General features: G+C 33.2%; 3 protein-coding genes across 5 annotated transcripts; 2 read left to right on the top strand and 1 right to left on the bottom strand.

Moving 5' to 3' along the window:
* Positions 1 to 746: 746 nt before the first annotated feature.
* On the bottom strand, positions 747 to 4,497 carry PAL2 (phenylalanine ammonia-lyase 2). Its single transcript, NM_001320601.1, has 2 exons — positions 3,946 to 4,497; positions 747 to 2,796 (listed from the first exon to the last, which is right to left on the bottom strand). The coding sequence occupies exons 1-2, from the start codon at positions 4,341 to 4,343 to the stop codon at positions 1,065 to 1,067; spliced, it is 2,130 nt and encodes a 709-aa protein (NP_001307530.1). The 5' UTR covers positions 4,344 to 4,497; the 3' UTR covers positions 747 to 1,064.
* A 4,037-nt stretch (positions 4,498 to 8,534) lies between these two features.
* LOC101250118 (proteasome subunit beta type-5) lies at positions 8,535 to 12,786 on the top strand. 2 transcript variants are annotated; one of them, XM_004239613.5, is made up of 8 exons: positions 8,535 to 8,670; positions 9,734 to 9,872; positions 9,983 to 10,112; positions 10,853 to 10,959; positions 11,563 to 11,697; positions 11,779 to 11,882; positions 12,236 to 12,336; positions 12,463 to 12,786. In XM_004239613.5, the coding sequence occupies exons 2-8, from the start codon at positions 9,756 to 9,758 to the stop codon at positions 12,588 to 12,590; spliced, it is 822 nt and encodes a 273-aa protein (XP_004239661.1). In that variant the 5' UTR covers positions 8,535 to 8,670; positions 9,734 to 9,755; the 3' UTR covers positions 12,591 to 12,786. The 2 variants fall into 2 exon arrangements, with proteins under 2 accessions (XP_004239661.1, XP_010321315.1); XM_010323013.4 differs by having other exon boundaries at positions 8,544 to 8,670; positions 9,743 to 9,872.
* A 648-nt stretch (positions 12,787 to 13,434) lies between these two features.
* Positions 13,435 to 18,725, top strand: LOC101250407 (1-(5-phosphoribosyl)-5-[(5-phosphoribosylamino)methylideneamino] imidazole-4-carboxamide isomerase, chloroplastic). Of its 2 annotated transcripts, none has more exons than XM_010323015.4 (9): positions 13,435 to 13,575; positions 13,821 to 13,928; positions 14,009 to 14,070; positions 14,668 to 14,875; positions 15,149 to 15,234; positions 16,288 to 16,389; positions 16,617 to 16,750; positions 17,689 to 17,737; positions 18,400 to 18,725. In XM_010323015.4, the coding sequence occupies exons 2-9, from the start codon at positions 13,910 to 13,912 to the stop codon at positions 18,574 to 18,576; spliced, it is 837 nt and encodes a 278-aa protein (XP_010321317.1). In that variant the 5' UTR covers positions 13,435 to 13,575; positions 13,821 to 13,909; the 3' UTR covers positions 18,577 to 18,725. The 2 variants fall into 2 exon arrangements, with proteins under 2 accessions (XP_010321317.1, XP_010321316.1); XM_010323014.4 differs by having other exon boundaries at positions 13,436 to 13,575; positions 13,777 to 13,928.
* Positions 18,726 to 19,245: the final 520 nt, after the last annotated feature.

Raw genomic sequence — 19,245 nt, 5'->3', positions numbered from 1 at the left:
CTTTGGTTAATTTCTTAATCTTTGAAAAATAACTATAAAGTTTTGATACAAGAATTGTATATATTTATAGAATCTAGGTAAGACAATCCATTATTATCTCCTTATCTATCTCCCTCCCACATATACTAAACAACTAATATCTGGTGGCATTTAAACATCCTTTCCTATGTGTTTCCTTTTTGTGATTTCACCAATAAATTGAATTTTTTTTTTTGACAGGGAGTGGAATTAGTAATTTTAAACATCTTCATTTTTTATTAGTATTATGACATGCTTCTAAAACATTAGAAAATTAGAAATATTATGATGCGATTAAAAATTTGTTTTATCCTGTCAATAGTCAGCCCTTTTTATATATAGGAAATTAAATTTTATAAATTGATTGTTGACAGAATTCTTTTACCATATTTTACCTTTAACATTCTTGTCATTGTCAAAATTTATGCTCCCCATTTCACTTTCAAGATTCAAGATTAATGAGCACTTTGGATTATGACATTTTTTGGTATTTTTGTTCTCTATGTGCTTACCTACCTTTTGTAAACAAGTTGATTAATGGCCAAAAAATTAGAAAATATATCACTCTCTCTCTCTCTTCTCACCTACCAAACATCCTCCATTCATTGACAATTCTGGAAGGGGATTTGTTGGATAATTCAAACTAATGACCACAAATTAAAGAGCAAAAATTAAGAAGAACAAAAATGATATCTACCTAAACCAAAAAGTGTGGGTACACTGAAAAATATTTAAAATTTGTTGAAGTAATCTTCTTATTGACTATACAACATTTTCTTCTTGAAAGAAGCCACAAAAGTTCAAATACAATTGCTTTAGAGTGTCATCTATAAGTTCAAAGATTCACAAATATTCATACAAACCATTAGAAAAAGTTCCACAAAACTAGAAAAATAAACTTGAAAAATAATGTACCTACAATATTAAGACAAATATGTTTTCCCTATGTCGCTTGCACTGTCTCAAATCCTCTAAAAATATACCACTTTTAAAGGATCCGACACGCACGCTTTGAAGTGTCCAAGCAACATAAGTCCTAGTTTCTCTTAGCAAAGTGGAAGAGGAGCACCATTCCATTCCTTCAAGCAATTAAGCAATGGATCTATCAACTTACCTTCATTCATAGCTGTAAACACTTTATCAAATACTTCACCAGGAGATAGAGCTTTTTCACCTGTCAAATACTTAGCACCTAATTCTTCCCTCACAAATTTGTACAATGGATATGACCTGCATTCTTGAATTCTATTACCAATTGGTGCCTTTCCATTTTCCAAATCACATCTAACACTCTCAATCTCCTTGGGCAAAACAAGTTTCAATTCTTCCTCAAATGCACTAATCTTTTGGAAGATTTCAGTGTTAGAATTCTTTAGTGCATGATCCACCAAAACTTGTCTCAACTTTTGCATTAAAGGGTAATTAGCACTGCAGGGGTCATCAGCATATGCAAAAACATACTCTCTGTCAACCATTGTGAGCAAGTCTTTCTCACAGAATCTTGATTGATGAAGTTCACCATTTTGGCCAGTGATCAAGACTTTCTTAGCTGCTAAACTCACTGCACTTTTCACCGTGGCTTTGAGATTTTCTTCCAAATGCCTCAAGTCAATTGCTTGACATAGTGCTACTAGGTAAGTGGATGACATGAGTTTCAATATGTCAACTGCCTCCTCTGTCTTTCTTGATGAGATTAGGCCTAGTGAGTTGACATCTTGGTTGTGTTGTTCAGCACTTTGTACATGGTTAGTTACTGGATTCGCGAGAAATTGGAGTTCAGAACAGTACGAGGCCATAGCGATTTCAGCACCTTTGAAACCATAATCCAAGCTAGGATTCCTTCCACCGGTGAGATTCGAAGGCAAACCATTGTTGTAGTAGTCATTGACAAGTTCAGAGAATTGTGCAAATAGGAGTTTGCCAATTGAAGCAAGTGCTAGCCTAGTGTTGTCCATTGACACACCTATTGGTGTCCCTTGGAAATTCCCACCATGTAATGCCTTGTTCCTTGACACATCAATCAAAGGATTGTCATTAACAGAGTTAATCTCTCTTTCAATCATCTTAGTTGATGATCGAATCACCTCTATTTGTGGGCCTAACCATTGTGGAGATGTCCTAAGCGCGTAACGATCTTGCTTAGGCTTTTGTAAGGGGTCCATTTCATGGATTTTCTTGGCTTCTTTCACATAGGAACTTCCATCCAAAATGTGCTCCATTATAGCTGCAGCTTCAATTTGGCCAGGGTGATGTTTCAATTTGTGTGTCAAATGGTCCGTAAATTCGGGCTTCCCTTGCATAACTTCAGCAAATATTGCTGATAAAACTTCAGAAAGTATAGCAAGAATGTTAGCCTCAAAAAGAACCATTGAGGCCAAGCCAGAGCCAACAGCTGTACCATTCACTAGAGCTAATCCTTCTTTGGGCTGCAGCTCAAAGAATCCAGACTCAATACCAGCCTGTTGGAACGCGTTGATAGCGTCCAACAGTTCTCCGTTAGGCCCAGTGGCCTTGGAGTTGGGTCGGCCTGTTAAAAGGCCGGCAATGTAGGACAGTGGTACCAAGTCACCAGACGCTGTGATCGTACCACGTAGGGGCAAACACGGGGTAATATTGTTGTTCAACAACTTTGTTATAGCTTCCAAAATCTCAAACCTTATGCCGGAGTAGCCTTGAAGTAGGGTGTTGATCCTCACTAGCATGGCCGCCCTCGTGGCGGAGTGTGGCAACGTGTGGCAAGACTCCGTCCCCTTGCCAAAGACTCCAGCATTCAAGAACCTAGAATTCAGATGAAATTCCATTTAGCAAGTTGACTTACAAAGTTTAATGTAGCCAAAGTCACACTACTGGCGGCAAAACGGCTATAGCTTAATTGCCGCTAAACATGTTTTTTAAGGTAACTAGTAAATGTTCATATTTACTGTTGTTTTTGTTACAGTGTCATCAACTTAAGTTTTACGTATAAAATTCTATTTAGGAAAGTCATAAGTTTAAGTAGATGTAAAAATTTCATTTAGCCAAACCATCACCTTAGGTTGGGGTAATAAGTTGGTCCACTTTAACCTAGCAAATTTATGGATCAATTAAATACCTTTTTTTTTTTTAGAAAAATAAAAATGAACCTAAATATGCAGCTAACATTTATTATCCAATAAAAGCAAAAGCAAATATTAAAAAGACTATTTATGCTATCATGTGCTCTTAATCACGTGGCATATTCACATCCTCCAAACTTTAAAAATAAATTAATTAATCAAAACTTTTATTTGTTGGCATAAAACCAAATTGAGCAAAAATTAAATTAAATATATGCTATTAATAAATTAAAGGATGTAAAAATATTCTCTTTACTTGCCTAAAATGTCTACAACTACTTTTCAAAATCTTTTAGGACACACCTACTTTAGACTTCATTTTATTTTTTTATGTTATCAACTCCACTATTTTCTTTATAAAAATAAATAAATCACCCATTTTTATTTTTTAATAATCATATTGTTTTGTTGCATAAAAAAACTTGCTTCCACGATAGCAAATAAAAAATAACAATTAACCATTTTACCCGAGTTAAATTATATATCATAAAGAAAAAATAATAAGTTTGGTTTAATAATTTTTATTTCTACCCCCATAATAATTTTCTCTCACTCTATTTAACTTAATCAGACGATTTCTCTCCTATTATGTATGATTGATCAAAGTCTGGTATTATTGATAACTATATGATAAATAATATGAGTAATATTATAATGATAATGTCATTGATCTAGATGAAATCCTATTTCAGTATTAAATAAGGCAAAAGTAAAATTTATTGTTATCTTTTTAAAGACTATAGTTTATATATATATATATATCAAAATGGTTAAAAAAAATAAAAATAGGTACGTACTAATATGTAGTATATTGTAGTAAAATAGTAATTACCTTATTAGCTCTTTTTGTAGGGCTGCACCTTGTTTGGTCCTTCTATGTGATGTTGCACCAAAACCAGTAGTAACACCATAACTATCAGTCCCATTTCTCATCCCTTCCATCACCCAATCACTACTAGCCTTGACACCAGCTCGGGCCGCCTCTGATAGTTGCACAGTCACGTCTTTACCTGACTGTGCAGCTATGGCGGCCACTTGAGCTACTGTCAACGTCTCCCCTCCTAACCTAACCACCGGCTTCCTATACTCCTCCACCATTTTCTTCACCGCATCTAGGTGGCTACCCTTTAGCGCGTCAGCGGACACGTTCCAATTCAACGGATCTTGTTGTTGTTGAGCCTTAACGCAAAATACTTGATCACCATTACTATTTCCATTAACGTACTCCATTATTTTTATCGTAAAACAATATTGAACAAGGGGAAAACAAACTATTTTGATAAAATAATTGAGATAAAAGGTGCAATGTATATATCAATATTTTTGGTTGTTGGGATTAGGAAATTGCAAAACTTATGAGCAATAAATTAAGCTGAATTTCCTGAGTTTGTTGAGCCAAAATGTTAGGTGTTTAAATAGAAAAGGAAATAATACTTTGCAGGCCAATGTGTTAGTTGAAGATTAATCTTGACCGTTGGATTGCACATGGTAATCGACGGTTACGGTTGGTGACACGTGGAGATCATGAGGGTGGTTGTACATAGAAATTTTGAAGGAATGGCAGCCAAGTATAGGCTTCTTCTTCTCACTAACAACAACACAAACAAAAAAAAAAATATCACCAACCAAATTTAAAGTCAAATGGAATAAAAAATACGCGATACGAATTTAAATTTAATGAAGTTATGTATATCAAACAAATATTAAGTGAAAAATAGTAGAGAACAAGTAAAGGGTTCATTTGATCCCAATGGATATCTTTTTTCTAGATAAGTATTTACTTCTAATTTTGATGAAATATAACACTTAAGGAAATTACCTTTGAGAATAATATTTGTTGATATAATGAACAATTATGTAGATGAAACATTAGATTGTCATCTCACAATTGCAATAACTTATGAATACAAAATTTAAGATTTTTAGATCTTCGTTTAAAATACAGTTCATAATTCATAAATTACAGAGAATTTTTTTAAAAAATAAGATAATTTTCCTAAATGATATCTCAAAAAGGATAATTGATCGATAAATAAATCATCAATTCAATAATAAAAGTAAAAGATTTTGAACTTTCATAATTAATTAGGTTGAGTATAATATATAAATTTTAGATTTATTTTTATGATTTATAGTTCGAAATTGAAAACGAAGTTTCATTGTAAATTGCATGGTTGGTGGGAAGGAAACGTCATTTCATACTTGAGGAATATGTAAAATGAGAAGTTTTAGGAGTTAGTATTAAATTTTTTTACTTTGATTAGTAGGCATGTACAAAAAAGAATATTTCATAAAGTTATTATTTTTGGAATTATAAAAAAATTTCTATGTAAAAAGAAACAATAATCATAAATGATGATTTTTATAATATAATCTGATACTTATATTGGAGTTCGAATTACTTCAAATTCTAATTGATCAAGACTCATCTAATTAGGGAATGCTTCCTAATATGATCTTTTTTATATCCGAAATCTAAATTATATACTTTTTATTAAGAATGAAGCGGTTGAGAAATCATATTTATGTTATATAAATAATGTGGGGTTTGAAGGTGTGACAGAGATTATTCATTTAAAAGTATTTTTTTTATTTTGTCTCACATTATTCGATATTATCTACTTTTGAGTCTTGATTTATTTGAATTCACATAATAATAATAAAGCTTATAAAAAATGCTATTTGTAGTAAGTTTTTTTTTTTAATTTTCGAAATCCAAATTTTTGATTAAAAATGAAATAATTCTTTTCGTACTATCACATCCCTCATATAGTTACCTACTTTATTGGCAACCTACTATATCATTTATTAATTAATTAATATATATATATATATATATATAATATATTTATGAGTTGGAATGTAGTACCTCAACAAAACTTTATAATATACTAATAAATATATGTACTAGTTGCTTGGACAAAAATATAGTGTTGTTACATTATGCCGATTATTTTCCAAATTTGTATCGTAATAAAATTTGAATATACGATTATGATGATTTTAAAATTTCACTTTATCTTTTGAATTATTATTTATTTATTATTTAAATGCGTATGTATAAAATATTTAACGTTTTATTTTGTGATTTTTTTTATTTACATCTTTTACCATAACATTTTTTTTCTTTTTAAGATTTTGACTCAAATTTCACCATATTTGCTTCATTTTTTTTTCTTTGTATGTGTACATTTTCTTTATTAATACTTGCATTGAGAATGAATTGTTGCACCAATAAAAAAAAATTTGGGGGTGGGTGGGTGGGGGTGGGGTGGGGGGGGGGGGGACAAGGTTTATAAGAAGCTACCTACCATGCAAGAAATAACCACTTGTACATTTTCCAACAATTTTTTTTTGGGTATTTGGTTAGGAAATGAATTATCTATCGAAAAAAATATTTACTATGGAATTGATTTATGTCATCTAGAAATAAAAACATATAACATTCATTCGACTGATATAATATACTTATCTCGAATCTTAGTATAATAACAATAACGTATTGTTGTTAGTTAAACCATAACTATTGGGATGATTATGAAAAAGAAAATGACTTTCAATTAAAATCGAGAAAACTCTTTTTTTTCTGAAAATTATCTTCAACAACCACACAAGGAAATTTGACTTGTATTATTTTTAAAATATTTTTCTATCCTAATAAAACACAAACTAGATGTGAACTCAACTTTCTTGAATTACTTCCTCCACCATTCTATTGACTTCATCATAACAATTTTGAATGAGTCAATATACATGAATTTTGGTCTAAATCAAGAATATAAATTTCCATCAATTCTTTTTTTAATCTTTTCTTATTAGATTGAAACTTTGAAAATGTAATAATTGGCTTTCTTTCAAGATTGGTTTAGCAAATATTTCTACTTTAAATTGCATTTAAATAAATAAAAAAAGGTGGTATATGTCATGTTGATAGGTTTAAGTAACCATATTGGTGGTAGGTTTGATTATGGATGGATAATGTAAAATAAATAAATATAAGTAATAAGTTGGTAAAATAAAACATAAGTGTACTTCCTAATGAGATTTTATCAAGCCTTGCTAAACAACCACCACCATATAAGTTATTGGATATTTGTACCTTTTTGTCATTAGAGGGGTTGGTGAAGTTGGAAAAATAAAAATATTATATAAAAAATAGAGGGGGTTGGTGAAAGGACCAAATCAAATTTATCAACTTTTTAAGGGGGCACTATAACATTTTTATTTTATTTTTAACTTTTTTTGTGTGAGATTTAATGTAAATGGATAAAATAATTATATTTTTGCGAGAACTTAGCCATGAAAATAATAAATAAAAAGGTAAGGAGATATATTAAAGACGAAGAAGAATAAGAAGTAGAGCGAAAACATTTCTTGTGTGAGATTTAATGTACATGGACATAATAAATTAAGTATTCCATAGAATCGAAAGCTATATATGTAAATATATAACACACACAAGTATAGCAAGTATTCTATTGTTGCTTATAAACATTCCTTTAGTCTTTTTAAGGTTATCTTTCACTATCATGTTTCTCCCCCACCTCCTCCTCTAGGTTAGTCATGTTTTTCTCAATTTTACTGATTTCAAATTCTTGTTCATCTATTATCATCCTAATTAAAGACAAACATCTTTATCGAATGATAATAATATGATTTACGATGAAGCAAAAAACTATTTTGACCTAAATAAGAAAAATGCATCAATTGCTACCAAGATGTAAAACTTCCTAAAATATGAGTTAAATAATCCCTTGAAAGGTCAATCAATGCATTTCATTTAAGGTTAAATACATAAACAGATCTATAAACTTGTTGGATTTTTTCCTCAGGTATCTCAACTACGTCATTTTTCTATTGATCATTGAACCACACATAACTTATTTCTTTAAAACACTGTTGGTTGATTTTGATTCGCTTTTCTATTGTAAACGCCTTCAATTGTGTTCGAATTGAAATAATTTTAATTAAATAAATGAAGACAAACCGTGTTAGCCTCATTTGTTTTCTAATGTGTTAAAATGACTTAAATAAAACACAATTATTCTCGAACATTTTCACTATCAATTGGACTAATGAGTTGTGGAACAACATATGTATCCTCTATCAATACCCCTCACAGATCTGGTTCCACATCAGACAACGGTGCTTGTTTAAACGAAACAAATTATGGGGATTCAATGATTCAATAGGAAAATGACGTAGTTGAGGTACCTGAGGGAAAAAACCCAACAAATTTAAGGATCTGCTTATGTATTTGGCCTTTATTTAATTTTATTTTTATTAAGGATGATGATGATTTGGGCCTCATTTGATCAAAAAATTTGGGCCTTATCTATTTTGGAAAGTATAAGCCCAAATTTATTTAGCGGGTCGGATCAAAAATCACTTTAATGGATAACAATCAAAATTTGGCCCAAACTTCGATCCATTACCGCCCAGGCCCAATTACAACTTCGCTAATAGCTATTTCTTCTTCAACAAGTTGATACCACTACAAAAATTGCTTTTCTCCGGTGAATTCCTTACGATCTCTTTCTCCGGCGATATCTAGATCGTAAGTTCTCTATTTCGTTAGTGTAAAAGCTTGATTTATTATCTCGCATCTAGTATTGTGATTTTCTACTTGATAATATGCATTTTACTTTGCTTGTTAGGTTATAAATGTGCTGAATTTTTATGGTGTATAAGAAGAGGGGAAAATTTTTAATGATTTTTTTTTGAGTTCTCTTACACTTGGATGGAAGTGATAAGTTTCAATTCGTTTATATAAAATGATGATTGATAAAAAAAATTTAGTAGTAGTTTAACCAATTACAGCAGGTAATTTTGATATGCTTTGATGAGATTGTAAGTGAGATGTGCTCAATATTTATTTGATGATGAGACTTTGGTGAATACACTGTTACCTGTATTTCAAAAAAAATAAAATATAGCAGTTTGTTTGCTTGCCATGTTATAATGGTGCTGAATTTCTGACTGTGTAGTAAGATGCCTTTGGGTGTTAATAAGCAATGTTTCGAGGACTAGTATTAGAAATACAGATAAAAGGCGTATAATACATTTTTATGAGGCTTTTTGATCTTTTCAGCACTTGGGATGGAAGTGATAAATTTTAATAAACTGATGCGATAAATAATCTTTAGGTTTGTCCTTGATAAAAATTAACCTTTATTTTGTTGATGAGCGTGGCGTATGTGCCAACTTGTATGCTCCTCGACTAATTCCATAGGGTACCTGTTTTCCACCAAGAAGTACCAATTAACTCTGTCCACGAAGACTTAGATAAGTGGAAAGAAATCAGCGAGTATTTTTGCCCTCGGCTTGAATTTGAACATAAGACTTCCGTGTTCTCAACCTACTTTATTGACCACTAATCCTTTTATCTCAAACCTTCCAAATGTCCACAACCATTTTGGTTCCTAACTATGGACTATCAGCATTTGATATCAATTGATTTAAGTTGGCACTTTAATCCAACTGAGGCTATATGGAATGCCTTCAGTTAAGTTTAGTATGTTGGAAAGCTTTGATAGTTAGGTTCTCTCTTAGTAGTCGATCATCTTTTTGTCTATTGCGATTGTTAAGTATTACTGAGTGAAATGTATTTGATTTATCAGTTATTGCAGCTTAAGGTTGTAAATGATGAAGATCGATTTTAGTGGACTTGAACCAAGTGCCCCACTTCGAGGGGAATCTTCTGAGCTGTTTGATGGAATTTCAAATTCTCCATCATTCCATCTTCCTAATACTGCTAATGTGAGTCTGACTATTTTTCTGTTGTGTTCAATTATATTCATTTAATTGGGGATCTATTGAGTCCTAATTCTCTAAATATGTTTACTTGTTTTCCCTCTGTGTTCTTTTAGTTTGATGGTTTTCAAAAAGAAGCAATCCAAATGGTGAAGCCCGCAAAGGGAACCACAACCCTTGCTTTCATTTTTAAAGGAGGTGTCATGGTTGCTGCTGATTCTCGGGCTAGCATGGGAGGATATATATGTAAACCCTTTTGCTCATTATTGTCTTTATGATAAACAATGTGAAGAAATTCATCAATTACTTATCATCTCTTTTACTGATATGAACATCCATTTATCTATGGCTCTTGTGTTGTGACCTTGCTGGCAAGAGAACTTACTACCCTCTGCCCCTGCCAAATGACTTGATATAACCATATTCAGTGGCCCATAGGACAATCAAGACCTCATTGTTTTCATGATTGAGTTTTTTTGGGTGCAAGTGAAGCTGTATTTTCCCGGTTTGAGGATAAAATGTTATTGGTTTTAAAAGTGTCCACGTTCTACAAAATTTTCTGCTGTTGTCAATATCACTTTAGTTATTGGTACAATGACTAGAACTTGGAATTAGTACCTTAACCAGGGTGTTTTGATATAATAGAGACATAAATAATATAGACATAATCTGATTTCTTAATGATCAGAAAAAGAAAAGTCTGATTTATCGGGTATCTGAAACGTAAACTATAATCAACTTCAATTTTTAAATGGTTGTTTTATGGACTTACGCTATATGAGACTTGTATATGTTTTAGTTTTGGGTGTGTCATATTTGACTGTCAAGTTCTTCCCTTGAGGAATGTGAATTCCAAATTTTAGGTGATAGACTTCTACTTTGTTTGGCTGTACAAATACTCTTTTAAGTGTTATTCCTTGATCTACCGCATCTCTTTTAATTTGGCCTGTCCTTTTAAGATTTCCTTTCCTTGTAATATTTCGCAGCATCTCAATCTGTGAAGAAAATCATTGAAATTAATCCCTATATGCTTGGCACAATGGCTGGTGGGGCTGCTGACTGCCAATTCTGGCATAGAAACCTGGGAATCAAGGTATTTGGTTATAAACTACTTATGCTTCCTTTTCCGAGTTGCTTTATTTACCCATTTTTTCCAGGGGAGTACTCGATATAAATCAATTTTGGACCTCTACATTTCAGAGACACCCTGTATTCTAGAGAATTTTAATGCTTCTGACTGCATATATTTATTTAGGATGGGTGTGTTCTCCCTTCACTCAAGAGTAAAAAAAAAAAAGAGATAAAGGAAAAAGGATGAGTATAAGCTAATAATAATAATGGAAATATGACCACATTGAATGGGTAAAAGAAAGAAATGACTAAAAATAAGTACTGATGTTAACGAACTAGTTCTTTGAAAGTCTTTACTTGTTAGCTTCTTCCAGACTAAGCCCCCGTCTGTTGGCCATCTTTCGATCTGCAGATTAAGGTCTCCTGAAGTTAAAGTCTAATTCTGCTTATTCAACAAAAAAAAAGGGTGGGGGATGGGGAGGGGACATTTATATCCTCTACCCCTGACCCATTTGCAGAACAAAGTTCTGAACTTTTTATTTTATTTTTCATAAGAGGTAGTAGTATGGATTTTGGCTTCATGTACTTTGGAAGAGTTGGTCACCTGTTTCTTTTTGTGGTTCAGTGCCGTCTTCATGAACTGGCAAACAAAAGGAGAATTTCAGTTACTGGAGCTTCAAAGCTGTTGGCAAACATTTTATATTCGTACCGTGGAATGGGTTTGTCTGTTGGAACTATGATTGCTGGTTGGGATGAGAAGGTAGTGAAAGATAGATGCTGGTAAAGTTTGCAAAATGTCAAATTCCTTTTTTCTTACTAATATAAAAGCTTGATTTCGCAGGGTCCAGGACTATACTATGTGGATAGTGAGGGAGGACGGCTTAAAGGAAACAGATTCTCTGTTGGATCTGGTTCTCCTTATGCTTATGGTGTTTTGGATAATGGGTGTGTGTTCTCTTCCACATTTTTGTATCAGCATTTCCATGGTTTCCCTTGTGTGTACTTGAGAATGATTGTTAACTAGAATCGTCATATTTGTATGACAAAGGTGACTTTCACACATCATAATACTCGGTCTTTTTGTAAATGGCTTGTACATATTGATGTGCAAAAGACTGCATTCACGAGAACTGAAGGGTGGGTGGTTGCAAACGTTTCAAAGTGACTTCATAGTTTATTGTGCTGATCAGTTTTGCAGCTTAAACTCATGCTTCTGACACACTTTTAACTTATGGAAACCACTGAACTCTGCTTTCTATTCTAATTCTTATTTTCCTCCCTACGCTGTTTCACTATAGGTACCGATATGATCTATCTGTGGAAGAAGCAGCCGAGTTGGCTAGACGAGCAATTTATCATGCTACATTCCGTGATGGAGCTAGTGGAGGTGTTGCTAGTGGTATGTTTCATGAATCTCATCCACAAAAAAAGAGGAAATGCAATATTAGTTGGCTTTCCCCCGTCTTTCTGTTGTATATTCGTTCCATGGTCTCTGTATTTGTCATTAACTCGTGGATTGTTTCAGTTTATCATGTCGGACCAAATGGATGGAAGAAGCTATCAGGTGACGATGTTGGAGAACTCCACTACCACTACTATCCCGTCGAAGTGGCAGCTGTGGAGCAGGAAATGGCTGAAGTTCCAGTTGCCTGAGGAAAAACAAAACCAAGATCAAGATCAAAACATGTGCTCATCTTTGCAAGTTAAAGTGACTGTTTAATTTTCTTCTGAGACTGTATTTTGTGGTCTTGCAATCTGTAAAACCGTAAAAACATATTTAAACCAAACCAATAGATGCAAGGCTATGTTTCATTTCATCACTTAATTATATGTACACTTCAATTTTCAACTGTTAAGCTTGAATTATCTCTGCAGGGTTATCGGAAACAGACTTCCTAAGGTTATCCTTTTCCTTTTAGGCTCCACTCGTGGGATTACAAAAGATATGTTGTTCGTGGGATTACAAAAGATATGTTGTGATAATGTTAAATTATGGAGTTTAGCATAAACTCTAGGTGCAGCCTACAGGTAAGATGAAACACCAATTAAGTTTGTTTAAAGACAAGCCTCATATACCAAAACACCTATTGATTCACTAAATAAAATAAAAGCTTTATTAGAGCAAATTCTAAGTTTGGTAAGAATAGTTTTTATGTGTCAACTTTAAAAAAATAATCTAATATTTGGCTTGAGTTTCATGTTTCTTGGTTTTCACAAAATAACAAAAAGAAATGAATTTAGATACTCCATATTTTTTTAGTTCATATGTACTAGCAGGAGTAATTTGAATAATATTTCAATAAGTCGTTTCGAATATCCACTATATTGTAATTTAATTTGTTTTAATTAAATAATGTTATAAAGCTAAGGTTACTATTTTTCACTAAATATATGTATATTAAATAACTAGTATTAACTTTAATATATAAAATGAAACAAGAAGAAACACCCACCCCTTTCTTCGTTTAAATTAAATTAAATACTAAAAACAAACAAAAGCGCTAAGCAGGCAGCAATTGAACAAGTGATAATTGGAGCTGCACGACTGACGAAACGACCGCTACCGGCGACGGCGAACGGCGAACCGCTCATTGAAGTTATTTTTTTGTTTCATCAGATCTGATTATCTCTTTTATAAGTATGTATCTCCTTCATCTGCTTTTTGGTTCTTGTTTATTGAAATTTTTCTTTATTTATGCATCTTCGGTATGTTTTCGCAATTGAATTTCTTTGTTTTTTTAGTTCTTTGGAGGCCTTGCCCTTGGCAGCTCTCTATCTTCTGTTTGATGTGACTCTGTAATTATATAGAGTTCATTAACTTTGAGTGTATACTGTGTAGACATTTGATTTAAGCTAAGTTGATTTCGACAATGCAAACTTCAGCCTCATCACTACATAACTTATTCTTGGGGAAGAATCTCAGCTATGCACCACCATATACACTTAGCAGAGCGCTGGATTTCATACCTGCTATGGCATCGTCTTCAGTAGGTATGTCTGATATTGAATATATTAACATTTATCTTTTCTATTGGCATTATGAGTATGTTTCTCTCTTTTGAACTGTACAGGACCTCAAAGGCTATCCGTACAATGTGGAGTTGGGTTCCGCCCTTGCATTGACATACACAAGGTATACCTGTGTGTGTGTTTTTTTTTTAGGTTTCCAGTGTTTGAGCTATTTATACCTTTCAAATTTTTGTGAATACTTATGCAATGCTTGGTGCCCTTAGTAGTAACTTGAGATTATGCATTTGAGAAGTTTGACAAACATTTCACTGTATTTATGGATGGGGCTAGGATATTATATGAGTAAAACGTTGGAGTTTCTTTATCCTTGCCACCTTGTTGTGCCATATCAAATGATTTTTAGTACATCACTGCTTAGCATTGGCAGTGCGAAGTATATGTGTATACCATAAACCAGGTAGTGAAGAACTAATATGTATTTGGTTGCATAGAAAGAATTAAAAAGAAGACGAAAACGTGCAATTACTGTTGGTGTTCATTCAGTATTTAATAGCATTTCATTTGGGAAGTTGAATCAAATAGGTAAGTAACAAAGAGGGGGGCAAACTATTTTTCTTTATCTAATTACCTTTCAAGGTTAAAGAGTTTTGAGTTTGTTTCATATGCTTGGGAGATGAGTTTTTCTAGGTGCTAACATAACATATTTGTAGATATCCTCAAGATAGTTGAAAGATTTTACCTGAAAATTTCATTTTTGTAGGGAAAAGTGAAGCAAATTGTTGGATCAACTCTTCGAGATTCTAAGGAGGCAGATACAAGCCTGGTAACTAACTTTGAATCTGATAAATCGGCTGCAGAATATGCAAAGCTTTACAGAGATGACGGCCTTGATGGTGGCCATGTGATTATGCTTGGTGCTGACCCCTTGAGCATAGCTGCTGCTACTGAAGCATTACATGCTTACCCTGGTAGGTACTGGTCCTTATCTAATAAGTTCTTTTATGATGGTTTTCATTTTTTTAGGCATACCAATGCTTCTCGTCAATCTTTCTTCCACAACACAGTATGCTATTACCTGGTTTATCAGCTGTTGGCCATTTTATTATAGCTTCATTTGGATCTGTTTGCTGAAAATATATATTACTAGACACAGGTGTTATGATAAAGTGTATACATGGTTGATACGTCTCAACTTACAGATTTTTCCCTCTGGTGATATCCTTCGAGGGTGAAACATCTAGGTGGGTTGCAAGTTGGAGGGGGAATCAAAACTGAAAATGCTTTGAGTTACATTGAAGAAGGAGCCAGCCATGTCATTGTCACATCGGTATGTATTCATGATTAATTTCTTGTGAAGTAGCAACTTCTTTTGCCATATTTTTCAAATTTTCAATTTGTGAGGATATCTTACTGTCATATTAACAATTATTTAGTATTGGACCTTAATTGAGTTGCACAGTTGCTGAGGATACTTTCACATAACACCGTCAGCACCCTCTCTAAGGATATCTCATATTAAGAGATTTGAATACAAATACCTCTTTAAATGATTTTGTGATATTGTTGAAACCCCTAATTTATTGTACTTTGAATGTCCTACATTAGGCTCTAGGTCCATTTTCTTATCACCTTAAACGTCAAATATTTAGTATTAGTAGAAAAAATCAACTTTGATAGAGCTGAATGATATGGCAGATCATCTAGGTGAACCAACTAATATGGGATTGAGGCCTAGTAGATCTATTGATTGCTTATTTCGTGAGAATAGAAGTTGTTAATGGCCTACTAGACACCCATGTTTTGAATTGATTCTTCTCTCCTTTTTGTTTTTCTAAGTTCTTGAGGGAAAGTGGAGCAGCTAATACTTTCCCATCTTTACTCCTTATCATAATTGCTTAATTCAATAAAACACCAATCAAAAAAAGTACTTCATTCAATTTTTTTTTAAAAAGTATTAAATAAAAATAAAAGTTGCTGAACAAGGAACAATTTGTAAACCATCTGATTGTTGTCAGCAAAACTTGTTTTCTACTAAAAATCAGATAGAAGTTCCTGAATATGAGCTCAGAATAGAATAGACCTTAGCTGCTGTAGCAACAAAGTAGTGAAACAATGAATATTTCTGATCTTTCACTATGATTTGAAGGTTTCAGAAAAGGCATTAATTTGGTTCTTCTTAAATTTGTTGAACTCCTCAAAATCTCTTTTCCCAACATTTTGCATAAAAAGAACCATGAAATGCCTCATCTAATACAGAACAGTGAAAATAATCCAAAAATGTGATAACTTGTGATTCTAGATGAATGGCCTTCTAGGCCCTATCCAAAAATAATTATCCTACTTGATCTTCTTTGTCTGATACTTATTGTCTATATTGCAGTATGTCTTTAACAATGGACAAATGGACCTTGAGAGACTGAAAGAACTTTCTTCCCTCGTTGGAAGAAAGAGGCTTGTTTTGGATCTTAGTTGCCGTAAAAAGGTATTCTCTTTTCCAATGAAATTACCTTTCATAAAAGAACTTAAGTTAAAAAGGCATCTGCATTTTTGGTGCTCCTAGAAAGAGAAGTTCAGATTAGTGGAAGACTTTCTCGTCTAAAATTGGTTAGGGTATGAATAGATGAATAAATTTGTAAAATTAGATTCAGTTACTGCTCTTCCTTTCTTCTGCCATGAGAGTTTAATCCAATGACTTGAAACAACATACAGGAGGGTGAGTATGTCATTGTCACAGACAGGTGGCAGAAGTTCAGTGATGTACATCTCAATGAGAAAGTCCTGAATTTTCTTGCGGAGTACGCTGATGAGTTTCTGGTTCATGGTGTTGATGTTGAAGGCAAAAAGTTAGTTCCCGTACTTTGTCCGATTTACTATCTTTGTAGAGATTCTGAGTTGTGACAACAATTAACACAATTGTTTTAATGAAAAGTTTTCTGTAATTCTGATCTATTATCTTGTGAACGGGCTTTATGTATCTTTCAAAATTTCACAATGCCAATGACCGAACTAGGTAATCCCTTGACAGTTAGTCTAGAACAACAGGGGTTTTATGAGGGTAGAATGTACACACACCTTACCCTTGCATCAGTGGTAGAAAGTGTTTCCGATAGACCCTCGGCTCAAGGAAGAAACAGTCCAAAGTAGTCTGGGTAAAGAAATTTGCATTATACCCCATGACATTGACAACTAGGTTCTAGGCCAACAAGTGTCCCAATTGCTTGCTTATGAAAAATGAGAAGAAAAAGATTGAAGAATTGCGATTTTGTTGCAATTTAAAATAACTTTTTGCTCTGTCGGTCCAATAAAGTAACTCTTTTTAGCATACTGTGCTGACATATATGTACTACAAATGCACTATCTGGTTGAGGTCTGACCTTAAATTTTATATTTTCTTGACTGGCGTTGAGTTACTCCCCTTTCTATTAATAGCTTGTATCATTTGCTAGACTGATAATGAGGAAATTCTCATGACTATCTTTATTATTATTGAGTAAAGGTCTATTGCCCGTTGACTTAATAAAAATATCTGCTGTTGCTGCTGAATAGCTAAAGGAAATATCTTATGTTGCTTGTATTATTTTTTTGCAGCATTCTCAAAATATAGTATAAGTTCCTCGTGAGAGATTGTACTTAAAGAGAAACATAATTTGGATATTCATATCCACCATGTTAATCTGACATATGGTTCATAAATTATCTGTTTATCGAGAAATTTGTCATATGCTTCGTACATGATCTGCTAATTAAAAAATCTAACATGTATGGTTCTTGTGTAACACAGGCTGGGAATAGATGAGGAGCTTGTAGCATTGCTTGGAAAGTATTCCCCCGTAAGTGTACATGATTATTTACCTATGTTTATGTTATTAACTTTGTTCAATTTGTTTGTCTTACTTTCCTTTTTTAGTCCGTTCCATAAAGATCGCCTGATTTCAATCTTCCACATGGCATGATTAAAACCACAAGATTCAAAAGTCTAAACTCTATGTCAAGTCAAAACTAGATAACAAATTGAAACAGAGTGTCTTCTCATTCAAATGAGGGACAAAATGCTTCTCTGCCAACATTCATGTTTTCTTGTTTTACCTCAAATGCTGAATGAGCATCGATTTATTTGTAAGCTTTGAGGGATTATACGATGACCTGGTTATTAGAGTCAAATTGAGTTCTTTACAAACTTAAAAGAACGTGGGCAAAAATCTAGTGATGTTTTGAATGTGTATGCACTGCATGTTTTTGCAGTTCCTAAGACTTAGCTAAGGTGAAACATTATCATGCAATTTGGCAATAGTACACTTTCTTATGTTGCTCGGAGTCTTCAAAAATATTGATGGGTGTGTTGGATCATCTAGAGGCTATGCATTTTTGAGGATCTTACACGGATGCGACAACATTTTTGGGGGGTCTGAGCAACATAAGTGTTTAGGTCCCTAAATATACAATTCCTTTAATATAAGAGGTGACCAACATTTTCTCTCCATGTGCCTCTCAGATTCCTGTAACATATGCTGGTGGTGTCACTGGGATGGCTGATCTTGAGAAGATCAAAGTCGCGGGGATGGGGCGTGTGGATGTGACAGTGGGCAGCGCGTTGGATATTTTCGGAGGTAACTTGGCATACAAAGATGTTGTGGCTTGGCATGCTCTACAAGATTCTCTTGCAGTTTAAGTCATTCTTAACTTCCCATTGTTTGTTCAAGTTTTTTGAATCATAGCTGGAGTAATGTTCAGATGTTACATGAATCTTGACCTCAGATTCATTTTGCCTAGACTTTCGCGTAGTTTCACCACCTATTTTATGAGATTTTCTATTTAACATCTTGATGTTAGTTGTATAAGCGTCAAATTACTCAGTACTTGTGTTGGTAGTAAGTAGCAAGTAGCAGGTGCTTAGTGGAGTAGTCGAGGTGTGCCCAACCTGGCTTAACAATCAAAAAAAAAAATTCGGGTCTGGGTTTTATTTGGGGTATTAGACGTGAGATTGAGAACATAACAAGAACAAAATGGGGGGTGGGGGTAATACTCTTTAAATTGTTCAATTAGTTAGTAATTAAAAAAACTAAGTGGAAGATTGGCATATTTCTAGTGTTGATAAATAAGTCAGTTTTTTTATATTGAAAAAAACAGGTATTTTATGTTCCTCTAGCCATTAATTCTTTTTAGCTTTTTATGTGCTTTTAGGGCTCTAATAAGAGTGAAGATTTGTTGAAGTAGAATATATTCATTTATTGTCACAACTAAGTTTATATTCATTCAAATCCATCAAAAAGTTGAAGCATCAAAAAATGTCAAATAAAATCCATTTGGGAAAATGGTAGGGCCTTTCTTTCCAAGTCTT

Source organism: Solanum lycopersicum, chromosome 5 (assembly GCF_036512215.1).
Source record: "Solanum lycopersicum chromosome 5, SLM_r2.1".
Lineage (NCBI taxonomy): Eukaryota > Viridiplantae > Streptophyta > Magnoliopsida > Solanales > Solanaceae > Solanum > Solanum lycopersicum.
Note: the sequence above shows the minus strand (reverse complement) of the source record. Positions and strands in the feature narration are given on the sequence as shown.

Coding starts and splice junctions, on each gene's coding strand:
- PAL2 (NM_001320601.1), bottom strand. CDS start 4,343: ATGGAGTACGTTAATGGAAATAGTAATGGTGATCAAGTATTTTGCGTT. Junction 2,797..3,945: donor CTACAAAAAGAGCTAATAAG/GTAATTACTATT, acceptor TCTGAATTCTAG/GTTCTTGAATGCTGGAGTCT.
- LOC101250118 (XM_004239613.5), top strand. CDS start 9,756: ATGATGAAGATCGATTTTAGTGGACTTGAACCAAGTGCCCCACTTCGA. Junction 11,883..12,235: donor TATGGTGTTTTGGATAATGG/GTGTGTGTTCTC, acceptor GTTTCACTATAG/GTACCGATATGATCTATCTG. Junction 12,337..12,462: donor TAGTGGAGGTGTTGCTAGTG/GTATGTTTCATG, acceptor GGATTGTTTCAG/TTTATCATGTCGGACCAAAT.
- LOC101250407 (XM_010323014.4), top strand. CDS start 13,808: ATGCAAACTTCAGCCTCATCACTACATAACTTATTCTTGGGGAAGAAT. Junction 13,929..14,008: donor TATGGCATCGTCTTCAGTAG/GTATGTCTGATA, acceptor TGAACTGTACAG/GACCTCAAAGGCTATCCGTA. Junction 15,235..16,287: donor GCCATGTCATTGTCACATCG/GTATGTATTCAT, acceptor TCTATATTGCAG/TATGTCTTTAACAATGGACA.